General features: G+C 40.9%; 1 protein-coding gene across 1 annotated transcript in view; it reads right to left on the bottom strand.

Moving 5' to 3' along the window:
* Positions 1-3,605: 3,605 nt before the first annotated feature.
* The window catches only part of STK40 (serine/threonine kinase 40), a 1,174,020-nt gene continuing 1,162,736 nt past the window's right edge, over positions 3,606-14,889 (bottom strand). The window contains exon 13 of the mRNA XM_044089696.1: positions 3,606-11,386. Within this exon, the coding sequence (XP_043945631.1) occupies positions 11,168-11,386 (219 nt within the window). The 3' untranslated portion in view covers positions 3,606-11,167. The remainder of the gene's footprint in view (positions 11,387-14,889) is intronic.

The raw sequence follows: 14,889 nt of genomic DNA on the forward strand, positions 1-14,889 counted from the left end.
ATTTCAGAGCTACACAGTTAAAATTCCTACAAAAAGCACAAGCAGAAACCTATAATTCAAGGTGGAAAGGGGTGATGATGAAACAGGGGGGAAAGCTTAAAAAACAAGGAGAGACTGGGATTCTGGATGCAGATCTTTAAGGAGAACAACAACAACCATACAGATTATTAGAATACATTCTGCTAATTTATGAATATAACTAAGCCAACACAGGAATGGAAAAAGGAGATCATGCCGATAATACAGACAGTAGGCAAGAGGGTCTGGAATTTATTGGAGAAAACTGGCAAAGAAACCAAGGTACTAGGAACAAATAACTAGAGAGGGAAAGGTAACAGAACGAGAAGATGCCAATAATTTATTTGGACTGCAGGTTAGAGATTGTCCTCCCTATCAAAAATTAATAGAGTATAGGCAAAGAGAAAGAAATGGGGGGGGGGGGTCCTAAACAAAAGATCAGCACTGGTAGAGTTTTTATTAAAATCTAGTTCAGAAGTTGCTGTTAAAAAAGGAAATTAGTAGAGCAGACAAAATATTGCATGATAACTATAAGAATCAGAGGTTAGAAAGGATTAACAGAGAGACTGGATAAGCAATTCATAAAGAAAAAATGGTGGATATAGGTTTGTCTCCCAAATATGCAACAAAAATCTAGAATATTTAGGATTTTTGCTTGGAAATGTTTACATAGATATTTTTATACCACAAGTAGACTCCAGAGAATTTTTCCTCAGGTGGACAGCAAATGTTGGAAGAGTGAATGGGAAGAGAGGTAACTGGGAACATATTTCTGGGAGTGTAATGAGTTGGCAAACTTTAAAGATTCCCCTGCAGACTACTTTATCAGAGATACTGGGTGAGCAAATTGGTGTAACTAGGAAAATGATTTTTCTGAGCTATGACACAGAATCAGGAATTGCCTAGACATAAGTAAGGCCTTGCAGAGTCTAATTATGGTGGCTGCCAAAAGACTAATTACTAGAAAATGGAAATCAAAGTCTAAACCAACTGTACTACAAACAGTGAATATTGTAGTAGACATAAAACAACTGGAATTGGGATCTATGGAAAAGGGCAGGAGCAAATTACATAGGAAAAATGGAAACTGTGGGAACAATACATACAGGGAAGGAATGAGGTTTAAAAGAAGGCAAGATTTGAATGAGCTGTGTAATGTTTGACAATAACTGGGTAGATTATAAGTGATGTACTAAAAAACTGTGACAATACCATCTGTGATATGAAGTACTTGGCTTGCCGCTGGGACTGTCATTATGGTTTGTTTTCATTTATATAAGTATATGATAGCCTATGTTACAAATGACAATTTAATAAAGATGCTTCTTGCTGAAAGAAAAAAAAAAGGCTTCCAGTGTTCAGACAAATTTTTTTTCAATCACAATTCCAGCAAGGTGCTGCTGAGCTGGATTTCCCTGATAATTATACTCCTGGAGCGCTAAGCACATACGGACTCAAAAGCAAATATATTTCTTCACTTCAACAATATAAATGTCTTCAGTTCTGGCAGGTATTTCATCACTCTGACACCAAGGTACACGGTTTCATTCTGGTCACTGGCTAGGCTTTAAGAGGCAATCTCTGCTCGACTTACAAAGCCATATCTGACCAAGCTCTGTTATAAATGCTAGATCTAAAGAAATCCCAATCCCACCACACCACACACTCCAGAGACCTCAACCTCATTACCACAATCAACAGAACATGCTGGAGGGACAGGTTCATAATCCAGAGACAGCCTATGCTCTGGAATAGACTTCCCATACATGCCAAGCAGAGCACCTCACTAGCCCTGGTCAAGAAGGATCTTGATGAGTGGATGGGAAATGGAAAGTTCACCCTAGGGCTCACTCCAGTGGCTAGACATGACAGAAGCACTGGGAACTAATGACGGGTGGCACAATGCCAGGGCACTTCTACTGGCTAGCCTTGTAAAGGCTCCAGGGCCATTAGCCTAGTACACACCTATGAACTTATGTATAGGTCTTAAATAATGCAGAGGGACAGAGAAGTGGTGACCTAAATTCCATAAAGTCTATACTCCAACCAATTCACTTGGAACATCTACAAAATACATGACAAACTGTTGTTACTAGCACATTAACATTAAAGCTATACATCCATATATACCAATTGTTACCCATGATCCAGGGTAGATTCAGTGTATTCAGAGGCCAAAAAGCACTCAACCTCATCTGCCAAGAGACTAAAATTAGCATTTTCTCTTCATGCTATTAAGTTCTGGGATGTTGTAAATTACATGCCTAATCTACATCAGGAAGCTCGGTTTCTGTTTAGGCTTTGGAAAATTATTTTATCCTACTATAAATTATATATTTTAGTTGTGCGGTGAGGTGCCTTTGCTAAAGAGCACATGCCCATAAGTGACTCCCTTGTATCTGTAACACCGGCTTATGTCAAGTCATTGTGGAGGATACAGCTGTTGGGAAGTAGTGGCTTCCTGAAATGTGTTAATACAGTCTTTTGTGCCTCCAGTACAGCTCTTCACTAAAGGTCAAGAAGAGGAGGCCCGTATCATTCTGTCAATCTTACCAATGATACTACCTTCATTAAGACCCAGGAGATTTGAATCTGTTGAGACTGAATGACAACAGAGACTGAAGTTCATTTACTTAACAAAAGATCATTGTCTGTTTTGTGGATTGACAGTACTGGCTTTACTTTAGATGAAGCTTGGCTTGACGCAGTCTCCCTTCTGTGTGGCTTAATCATACTTCCCAACCTCCAAGGTAAGAAATCTGGACCAAGCCAAAAATAAGGAGGAAACAAAGGCCCAAAATCAGGGACAGATTTTAAATATTGCTCTTACAAATGTACAAAGTTACTAAAACAGGTTTTGCATTCATTTTTCTGAAGGATATGAAGTCTGAAACTCAAATGTATGTCATTATTTAGTTATTTCCACCCTTAACACATGTTAAGGTCAGATCACACTCCATTCTGGTGCTCAACTGGTTTGTCTTTCTAAATATCGGAGCATAATCAGTGTGCTCCATACACAATGCTGTTTACAGCATATGGGATCCTCACATCATCTGTGTCAGTACCTTCACTGATGCAAGAAAGCAACAGACTCCACAAGGTGGAAAACAGCTACTAATCGTTGCAGCTTCATTGGTGAGTAAATTCAAATTATATGAAAGTCGTGGAGACTCAGGGATGAGATCAGATATTACCTTTAGCCTGAGGCAATATGACTTTAAAGTTTGCAAACAGTTGTGTGCAGCAGGAACGCCCTTCCACAATGAACTGCACTGTTATATCCGGTTTAATAAACTAATATTTAGCTTATGCCACATATCAAATATTGTCTTAATTGTGCATCACCTGTTTTCACAGATGGCTGCTTTTAATTTTTTCTTGTTTTGCTTTATTCTATTTGAGTCTACAAATTTGAAGTTTTGTGATTCAGCAATCTGTATTTGGTTTTTATGTTGTATTTTCATGCAGCTCTACCTCTAGTAAAATGAAACAAAGGATTTTACGTGACTCTGCCAGAAAAGGTCTATGTTATATAAACAGTGAAGAATATAAAGCATCATTTGATAACAGTGCATACAAATGGAAACATTTCCAAACAGAAACACATTTAATTCTCTTTTTACAGTAAAAAAAAATATTACAATGCCCCGTTCTAACATGTTAATGCTACTTGGTAAACCATGAGGAAAGAATACAGTTTTAGTGCTTTACATACTATGGATGATTAGGCAAATACTTATGTTCATTAAACGGTACCTCATATAAAAAGTAAACCTACTGGACACAGTAGCACAGTGTCATCTGTACCACTAGCAACTAGGTTTCATGAAAAGAACCAAAGGGCTCAGCCATGTTCATTATGGACGGGCATGTGAAGGGCTGTTTTCCTGATTAAGGATGGTGATGGACTTCTGGAAGATGTCAAGTGCCCTTAGTGGTGGGTCTGGTACATTCCAAAAGGATGGGTAGGCAAGTCTGCCTACCTACAATGGACACTGGCAGGAGTGCTCATGCTGCATCTGTGAAACTACACTGTGTGTTCTGGTGAAATGCATGAACCCCCCCCCCCCCATAAAACAGCACCCCCACCCATTGGTGTAATACAAAATGTGTGACTTGTCTATTCAGCTCCAAATGCATACGTATGGGGAAATGCAGGAGGAGGATGGTCAGTGGGTTAACAGTGGTCTGTAGTGCAGCATGTACATTTGCATTTGAGCACACATTCAATAATGTTACAAAATGTCTAGATATGTTTTTTCTCTGAAAAACCCACTCTCAACAGTTTATCTTATTACAGATGCCATTTTCACTTCAAGGCTGGGTACTACAACTAAAGTTTTAGTATTCCATAGTTAGAAAGCCTCAAACTGATGAAAGATTCTAAGATGCCAATACATAAACTTAATCACTGCACATTCAACAGCTTTACATTCAAAACTAAAGGGGAACAAGCATGAGTTGATGCAAAACAATTTCCACACAGGTTTCAATACATTTTTTTCTTGTATTTCATATATTTGTTGTGAATCACCAGGGACAGTGGCCTAATGTGATAGTCTTCTTATGAATACACTTGTTCAGGCAAGACCAGCATTATATGTTCATTAAACAAGGAAAATACATCACAGTGTAAAACATCACTTATTTTTTAAGACAGTTACTTGCTTTATCAGCCAGCATTCATTACACTTAATCATCTTCTAGAGTGGAAAAAATAATACCCTGTATTAAAAATAGAAAAGCTAGTTCTAGATGATAAAGCTGTAGTTTACTCTGGGGATTTTTTTCACATTATAAATTATATATTAGATCTGTACCGCAAAGACAAAGTAAAAACACAAAAACTGAGAGGCTTTAGCATTAGTTACTGATAACATTTTAGCTAACAACTGAAATAAGAATGATTAAAAAGAGGGAAAAACACGTTTCTGAGGATAGGGCTCAAAATTCTCTAGACTATATTTAATCAGTAACATACATTACTCCTTTGTCTATAAGATTTTACCTTAATAAGTTAGCTGCCCCAGTAACCTAAACATTATGTCACTGATCCAGAACTCTAAAATTGACAGACAATATTACTCCACCATATTTTGTGGGTATGTGCATTTATAGCTAGATATGTGTACACACACACACACATGAATGAATTTGTAACTATTATACAAAGAATGAAATGTAAGAAAATAACAAATATGCAAGTACTCACCATATAAATTGATCTTTGGGTCCTCTACAGTGGTTAAAATATTTGAGTACATCCTTCTCTTTGATCTCCCTTCCTTTAGGATAATCATGCCTCCTGTAGCCCATTCATGACACCCAATGTTCTGGGGTATGTCCTCATACACCAGTTGCTGAACCCATTGCAGGCATACATCTTAAAAGTCCAACTGATGATGTGTAAATGACGCCACAGATACTCTTAACTGAGGAACATTCTGCAGCAGATGAATGGAACACTTTCTAAAAATGTCCATAGACACCCCAGCAAAGTAGCAGAAGCAAGATAGAACAGCTTCAAGACAGTATCCCATCCAAAGGGCATTCTACCCCCTAGACTGCCTGTGTTGGAAAACACTGAAACGTGCACTAATAGCAAGTAGCTGCAGCACAGACATGGGCAGCAGACACATTCCTGAAACATGCCACCAGGGCAGCCACTTCATCAGAGTGTAGTCCTCTAACTATCATGGGCAGGTAACACAAACACAGATGATCCATTCAGATATCAAGTTTGATAACTAACATCCTCTATCTGCAAGCAGAGATGATCCGTGTGTGTGTCTGTGCTCCTGAAAGCTACAGAAGAAGATTCACAGCTGACAAGGAACATCCAAAGGTAGAGATGACCATTTTACATTTTTTTATGCCCAGAAACGAAGCTAAAAGATGAACAGACTACATGAATACCAGCTTAGAATATACCTTCTAGAAAAAAAATGGGCATTTGTCCAGAAACGCTTGGTCATTGTGGAAAATGAAATACAGATCTTCTCACAGGAGTCCAAAATGCAGAAATCCTGTAGATTGATGTGCAGGCCAACAGGAATACCTTTTAAGGATACAAACTTCATGTCTGCCAAACCAATTCAACTGCAAAGTAAAAGCAGCAGCATGTCGATCATGAAGTTCACATCTGAAGACAGAAACACATTTTTCTCAGAAGTCAGATTTTGTCATGCACCCTGAATCTTTCAGGAACCGTTTCCCTGTCTGCACTGGAAAACAGTCCTGCCTTCCATCGAACTGAAGACATGCTAAAATAGTCAAAACATGTACCACGAGACACTCAAATTGAAGTAAGCCAAATGTGATTTATAATCTGAGAGGGGAGAGAAGATCTCTTTTGACAAAGACAGAGAAGCTTTCTACTTAGCATTAAAAGTAATCCGTGAAAACTTTCTAGCAAACTCATAACATCTCCCATATCTCTCTGGCCAGCTGAAATGGTTGAGGCGAACCTACTACAAGAGTCATGCTTTCAGTTGGAGGCAGTGGGTTCGCCACCATACACTGTCTCCATAACTTTCAGAGTAGGCATCACTGGAGGGATCAAGATTCAAAGGCTCTGAAGCCAAGATCTTCAGGGTCACTACATAGTGACTACAGTCAGCTTTACTTTATTTGCAGTCAATTCTGCCAAGAGGTGAGGAACGAGAAGAGTGAGAGGTACATGGAAAAACCTTCCAAACACTACACTAAGAATAAATCTAGTGATCACTCCCGGTCTTTGCTCTGAAAACAGTAGCACTGCACATTCACAGTCAACAAGTTAAATTCTGTGAACATCTGAACTCTATCATTATGAACTTCGAAAAGGGGTTAAAACTATGACTCAAAGTGCCTACCAGCAAAATGTACTACCCTAGAGAAGGAGCAGTCAAAGAAAATACAGCAGCTGATGTCCCAATTTACACTTTCCACAGTGAAGGGTAGGAGTGAAACTCCTCCCTTGTTCAGGTGCTGTACTACCTTGTGACTGTCCAGTCTTATAAGGTAAAGTTTGGCTTCAAGAAAATTTTCAGGGCTTGTTGGGCTAGAGGCAGAGCCCTCAGATCGAGGAAACCAATATGAAGACAGTTCTTTAAGACACTTCAATGGTTCTGGACCATGAAAAACCCAACCTTTGTGAAAAATGCTCCTGAAGCTGGAAAATTGCCTTGGGGAATGAAAAGTTGATTTTCAGGTTGTGAGCCAAAACTCTCCAAACCAGAGGACAAGTGGTAAGGGTATCAATCAGTGAAGGCATCCAGGAAAAAATAAATAAATGAAGATACTGGAAGCAGATAAACCACTGTAGGACTTGAATGTGAAGATGCTTCAGCAGGATTGTGAACAGTGTCATTGCCAGCAGTGACAAGAGGCATAACGGTAAGTGGGCTTCGATTCACTTATTTGATGCAACCCAAGACGTCACATCTCTGGATGCTCTGGGCTCTCCCCAACACAGGTAAACGGTGTGGTTCTAGACAGTGTCCAGAATCCAGAATAAGCTGCAGAACAGGAAGATGCAAACAATGGTGAATGCAACTGACTGCACAGGCAAGGGCAAGTCCCAGTGCCATGCAAACCTGGGTGGGTACCAAAAAAATCAGTTACATCAGTAAAGAAACACCAGAAGGCCAGGATACTGTACAGCATATTTGCTACTATGACTAAAATCTTTGTAAAACCTCCGGAATAAAGGAAGTGTCAAAGTATGTCCTGTGCACTGATGAAACACTGAAGTGCCAAAAGTTAATCATTTCAGGACTTTAAGAACAACCAAACAAAACGTCATGCAAGTAGAAGACTGAAGTCACTGAAATTTGGGATTAGACCTTGGCTAAGGATCAGAAGTGTAAGCAGAGAGTATTAGCCACTATTGTTCACCTAACTGTGCTATGAAATGCTATAAAGCTTCCTCTTTCTAAGGCCATCTATCAAACATGCACTGCCTTTCTGCAGGGAGCACTACTAGGTATCACTGATTATTTATACACAACAAACTGGTTTGCTAGCTAGAGCAGAATCACAGACTTCAAAGACAAGAAACTGCCCACAACTCAAAGCAGAGGAGATTCAGAAAGAATCTGACAGGCACATGGACTGCATTATAGGTGTCCTTTTGCAGCCAACACTACTTCATAAATAATGAATAATAAGTAAATTAACAGAGTACATTACAATAAACAGATAACAGGTGTTTTACATTGTAAACGCCATGTGAATATATAACAAAAAATAGCAAAATTTATAAATTATGAAGACAACATGCAGCAGTTTACCCGCTTGCTGTTAATGGTACAAGTTGTGCAGCTCTATGAGCCTTTTTTTTATGAAGCAGTTCATGGAGTGTATGAGGAAATGCACATTAGAATAAGCATACATCTTGATATTGCTGTGTTTGACGGATAGCTGGATAAGGTTCTTGTTTTCCATTAGAGCAAGGCCCACTTTATCTACTGATAAAATTGCTTCTGAAAGCACAGTAGGTGCTTCAAGATTTATTGCATCATCTTCACAACCAAGCACTTATCTGTCTGATCTAAAGGCATTTCATCATGGTACCTCTAGAATACTTGATCACAGTAATGGCAGTGGGGGTGCCAACTGTTTCCCGATTCCATTGCCTGTTTTATCTCTTGTGGGGAAACCTGTTGATCAGGAAGACAAGTGGACCACTACCTCCTGTAGCAGTGTCACTTCAGTGTCCACCGACACTAGCTCTATTCCTGCATGATCTCTCTCTGATCAGCACTTCTGGATATTGTATTAGTAGCATCAATTTACACTAGATTCCCCAATGACAAACAGTGGATGCCATATTTGGTCATCAACCAATTGCTTTGACTGCTGACTCCAGGTCCAGGAACCCAGATACAGATTTTGCATTTCTTCTGCTTTTCATTCTCAGTCTTCCTTGTTCCAAGTCTAAATCAGATTAGTTTCCCTCAGATGATGTTAGGCAGATTTTCTGTGGTCCTTTGCAGGGCTATCTAGTTAAATCACATTCCAGAAAACGTGCTACTGCAGTAACAGACCTCAAAACACTTAAAGGTTTGTTGCAGTTTCCTGGAAGTAGACAGACATTTGATAACTGTATTTCACTGATGGGAGTGAAACCATCTTTAATGAGGTTTGATCTAGACAATATATATATAGTTCCCTCTCCTGTGGGTGTACCACTTTCTTTGCATCGATTAGATAAGACAGGTCACCCTGCTAGTGAAGCATCCATCAGGTGGCATTCTTGGGAGCAGACAGAGCAATATCTGGATGCTTTCAGGATTTAAAGATGGCATCCCAGAACATAGGCTTTACAAATTAGATAATCCAAGATGGTTGTTCCTTGCCCCTTAGACTCGTACTGACATTTCTGAGGTGTAGCAAAGGGGCAACACACCCGTCCACACAGGACTTCATTAGACTAAGGTTTTCTCCATGGAGTCATCATCCTGGAAGATATATGGGAGAGGACTCACTGTCCTTAAGTGCCTCAGAAATAAGGTCCTCTACACCCCTTCTACAATACACAGAGTGTGGGAGGCCCTATTTTCATCCTAGCTCTTGGCTGGGAAGGCCTGTGCTCACATGACTGAATGGTTAGTAGGCAAGTGAAGCTACAGTACGCACCAGCAGAAGGTGAAAATGATTGCCTATGGCCTGGCACTGGTACCAGCCCATGCTCAAAGGTGTGTTCCTACATCACTGAGGATGGTTCCCACCATACAAACAGCTGACATACATACAGTGCATGGGTTTGTCCTCAGGGTCCCACTCAACCTAAGCTACCCAATTTTCCTGGCTCTAGGGATAAGTCCTTGGTTCAAAATACTGCAAATTGTCATGCACCAAAGGGATGTTTGGGAGTGTTTCATGGGTGCAAAGATGTTTTGGGTATGGCCTGTCTGCTCACTCTGGGTTTGGCAGTGCTAGTGCTCTCCTTAATGTAGCTGTAGGAGGTGGAAAGTTTGAACCTCCACATCCTTCTCATCCCCACCTGAAGAGGAACAGGCATGACTGACTCCTCACTACCAGGGGGGAGATGAGACAAGCAATAACTAGAAGGCTAACCTGGAGGACTCTGTTCTTGAAGACCATGATCAATGTCAGCTTTATGTGATTTCATGTGAAAAGAAAGGTAAGCATGAACTTTTGCTTCAGGTGATTGGATTTAAACACTAGCACTTAACATAGTGCTTCACATCATACTCTTCTCTCAAACAATAAAAGCAAAGCGGAGACAGTTTTTTTGCTTCTGCAGCAGTTCCTCCATGACAGTTACCAGGACTGAAAAATAAACTATGCAGATAACAGCAGGAAAGCACGGTAGTATGCAGAGTCTAGGCACACACTACTCAAATGTGTACAACACCATGGTGTGCACTTGCAACAGAAACGCATTCCTCGAGTATGAGAATGGGGGGAATTGCCAAGATTGGCACTACATGAAAGGAAATCCAAAACGGCTGATACAATGCAGAAAACTCCTACTACTAGATCGGGGGATTCTGAAGTCTTTACACCAGGTCCTGCCACAAGGACACAGTGCATTGCTCTAAGGCAGCATATAGAACCTAAAGATTTTAAGAGCTATGTGGCAGGATGTACCCAAGTGTTCCACCTACAGCAGAGGGCTTCTCTAAGATCAAAGAAATGAGGAATAAATACACCAAAGCAAATAAACTCTGAATGGGAAACTTTCTCAGAACAGTGTCTAAGTTCGGAAATTGCTTCTTCTATAATGCACAGTAAATGAAGCTTATTCAGATCATATGGAGAAACAAGTACTGTAGCAAACCTCTCCATACTGTTCATGCATCCATCAGAATTCTCTTCTAATGCTCTTTTTCTCCCATTTAGTCTCATAAATCCATAGCATAAAGATCACATCATGGTTAAAAGTTGAAGAGAGGTAGATTTAAGTCATGATTAAAAGCAGATTAATTGTTTAGGTTCTTCAATTTAAAAACATGTATTCCAGAACACAGCCAAGTATTCACTGCTTCTCTGAATTAGTTTTTACTTATCCTCAATGGAGCATTTGTGAACTGCTACTTAACTCCATTTAAGGAAGGGCACCATATTGCTTAAAATCTTTAACACAAGAATTGCAGAGATTAATCAGTGCTGTCACTTGTGCTGGTAATGCTGGTGACTACTTCCGTAGGAATCTCTGGGCAAGGATTGCAGCATCTAACGGATTCACAGGCTGCGCATCATGTCCCAATCGTCGCACCGGTGGGATGTTGCCACAGTGACGTTTGTGAATGAAGCTTTTGGCCTCATGAATAGTGTTCTTTTCTTCTGCCAACATCAATTGCTGCCTCATGTAGTTTTCAAACTCATACTGCGAGGACTCTTCTGTCACTTTTGCCTAGATATGAACAAAATATTGTCAAAATTAATATGCTTCATGAGTATCATGCTTTCCATTTTAGTAACTATAAAAATGGAAACATGAAAAAATGAACTTATTGTTTAGCTTTTCTCTTTTAAAAACAATGAATTAATTTTGATTCTTGTAAGCTTTCTTTTAATGAATATTTCATAATGTATGCAATCATTATTTTCTAATGTTAAGTTTCTCTCAATGCATTTAACCGTACACCTTCCCAGTAACTTACGCTAGAACAGTCATGCCAGTAGTCACAGAGACTAAATAATGGGGATACCACTATGCCAAAATGCCACAAGAGTCAAAGCTAAACTTAAAATACAGCTGACAAGCTTTTCCTCGTAGGTAATATTTTTGTAGTATTACTTGTAGATGCTACAATAGGTTCATAGGTTGGTACTAGGCTATCGGCCCTAAGGCCTATGCAAGCCTAGCCATAACAATTCTCTGGAAATTTTTTCCCACAATATTTACTTCTCTGAGCCCCTGTCTAGCAGGCCGACTGACATGATCCCCGGGGTGAATTAGATGCTACAATAGGAATTCCTATTTATTGTTTACTAACATGGCGGCCATTAAAATTTTTCTAAAGAACAAACATCTCAAACCCAGGTAAATCAAACTCTCTTGGACATCACAAACACTAGAGTGGAGCCTGGGTATGAAGAGGAAGTAGGCAGTGTATACTGAAAGTGGATCACATGTGAGCTTTTGTTTGATAGTTTACACAGAATGGAAACTGGATTATCAAAAAACAGCAAAAACACTGAAAACAATGTCTGCTGTACCATCTACATCAGAAGTCCATCTAAAACAACATTGGATTGCTGTGTCTAGCTTGGTTCAAGTGTGTGCTTGATTCCTTGGTTCACGGCTTATACCCCTCAAAAAAGAGTGCGCACATTTCAAATGTAGGTATCACACACGGGGATGTTAAATTCATTGTGGGGGAAGCAACCTAGCTACAAGCTTTACCATGAAGCTATGCGATCTGTTGGTCACAACAGGCTGCTTACATTTCCTAACCACTAAATGCTGCAGCTCCTCCATGATAAAGATCAAAATGGAGATCAGAAAGTACAGCTGTGTACACTTACCATAAATTTAGATGTTAGAGTGTATTCACTGTTGCAGTCATCACATTTGGGTTATCTGCCTGCAGGTAACCCTCAGCCCGTCTGAATACCAGAGTCTTCGGATTTCTGCTTCGGATGCTGTTGCTTCTTCCATGACGTCAGGGGGGTATATAAAACATGCAGAAGACACCATTACATCAGTTTTTCTAGCCCCAGATGTCAAGTGCCCCCACAATAGGAAGCAATTATATGGTATGGTACACCCCCATCAAAAAGCAAATACACGTGAAAAAATATATATACCAAACCAGAAGGAAAGGTATAGCCAAGAGAAGTCAGGGGGCTGGAGGGAGGGTAACCAGGACTGCAACAGTGAATATACTCGAACATCTAAATTTATGGTAAGTGTACACAACTGTACTATGTTCTTAGTGTTTCACTGTTGCAGTCATCACATTTGGGTTGATTCCAAAGCTAAGGAAGGGAGGAGGTAGTTAAAGAGCATTAGGGCCAGTTATTAAGCCCTGCAAGACTTCTGTGGCAAATCCAGCTCTGGATTTAGAAAAGATAGGCAGGTGGTAATGCTTGGTGAAGGTATGTACAGAGCTCTAGGTAGCAGCTTCCAGGATGTCCCTGGCAGGAACTCCTCTGAGAAATGCCACAGAGGTAGATGCAGTCCTGGTGGAATGTGATCTTATCCCCTGTGGTGTAGGTTTTCCATGGTGCTTGTAGCAGAAATGAATGCAATGGGCTATCCATTTGGAAATGGTTTGCTTTGAAATGGCCTTCCCCTCTGCTCCTGCAGCAAAGCCAACTAGCAGCTGGTCAGATTTTCTGAGAGGCTTAGTCCTGTCCAAAAATAATCTAAGTTGTCTGTGCATGTCCAGAGAGTGCAGTATCCATTCCCCTTTGTTTTGTGAATTAGGGAAAAAAGTAGGCAAATGAATGGACTGATTTTGGGGGCCACACTAGACACCACCTTGGGCATAAAGGAAGGATTAGTCCTGAGAGAAACCCTGTCCGCACAGAAGATAATGAAAGGTTTCACTGCCATGAGGGCCTGTAATTCAGACACTCTTCTTGCTGAAGTGATGGCTAGAAGTAAGGCGGTTTTCCAAGAAAAGAATTTCAACTCTGCTGTTGCAGTTGGCTCAAGGGGGGGGGGGGGGGAGTGAGCTTTTCCAATACAAAGTTAAGGTCCCAGGCTGGACTGGGAGCTTTCCGGGGGGGGGGGGGTGTCTAAAATTTTTGGCCCCTCTCAGGAATTGTTTTAGTAAAGGGTGAGAGAAGAGGGGTGGCTCAGTATTATAATGTGCTGCAATGGCAGAGGCATGAATCTTAACTGACGAGAAAGATATTCCCTTGTGGAGCATTTCTATTAAGTACTCTAGAATATGAGGTAAGCTTGGCATGGTAGTGCCCATCCCCTGAGCCTGGCTCCAGAAACAGTATTTTTTCCACTTTTCTGCATAGGATATTCTGGTACTAGGCCTCCTTGCCTCCAGAATGACATTCCGCACCTGCTTACTGAGGGATGCTGGGGGAGAGCTCATGGAATAAGCCAGGCTGCAAGGTTCAGGGTTTGAAGCTGAGGGTGCAGAATCTGGCCCGCCTGCTGGGACAGCAGGGAAGGGGTCTGAGGCAGGTGCCATGGTTGTAGCAGTGTCATACTGCGCAAGAGGGGGTAGCAGTGCTAGCATGGCCAGTATGGTGCAATCAGTATTGTCCTTTGCTTGTCCTGTTTGATCTTTAGTAGAACCTTCGAGAGGAGAGGCAGAGGGGCAAGGCATAAACCAAAAGGCTTTCCCAAGTAAAGGACAGGGCATCCACTTTCCAAGCTTGACTGTGGGGAGTTCTGGTGCAGAATTTGTTCAACTGGTAGTTCTGAGAGGTGGCAAACAGGTCTACCGCTGGGGTCCCCCATTTGTTCCTCAAGAGGTTGAATATTTTTGGTTCTAGTTTCCATTTGTGTGGGTCCATGAGGTTTTTGCTTAAGTCTGCCAGTGAATTTAGTTTGTCTGGCAGGAATTGAACTTGTAGGTGCACTTGGTAGCTCAAGGCTGTGCTCCAGAGAGCCATGGCTAGTCTGCAGAGAGGGTAGGAGTGGGTTCCCCCATGCTCGTTAATGTACCACATAACTATGGTGTTGTCCGGCTTTACCAATAGTTGTCCTGGAAAAATAAAATCTTTGAAGGCTGTCAGAGCATTCTGTACAGCTAACATTTCTTTTTGATTGATTTGCAGGTGCATCTATATTGGGTTCCATTTGCCCTGAATGCACTGCCCTGCCATATGAGCCCTCCCATGCATAGTCTGATGCATCTATTAGGGTTTGGGCGGCAGGGGGTAGAGTGAAAGGGAGTCCCTTGTTGTGGTAGCAGGCCTCTGCCCACCAAAGGAACTCTG

This window comes from Protopterus annectens, chromosome 1.part1, assembly GCF_019279795.1.
Source record: "Protopterus annectens isolate FY-2018-M chromosome 1.part1, PAN1.0, whole genome shotgun sequence".
Classification (NCBI taxonomy): Eukaryota; Metazoa; Chordata; order Ceratodontiformes; family Protopteridae; genus Protopterus; species Protopterus annectens.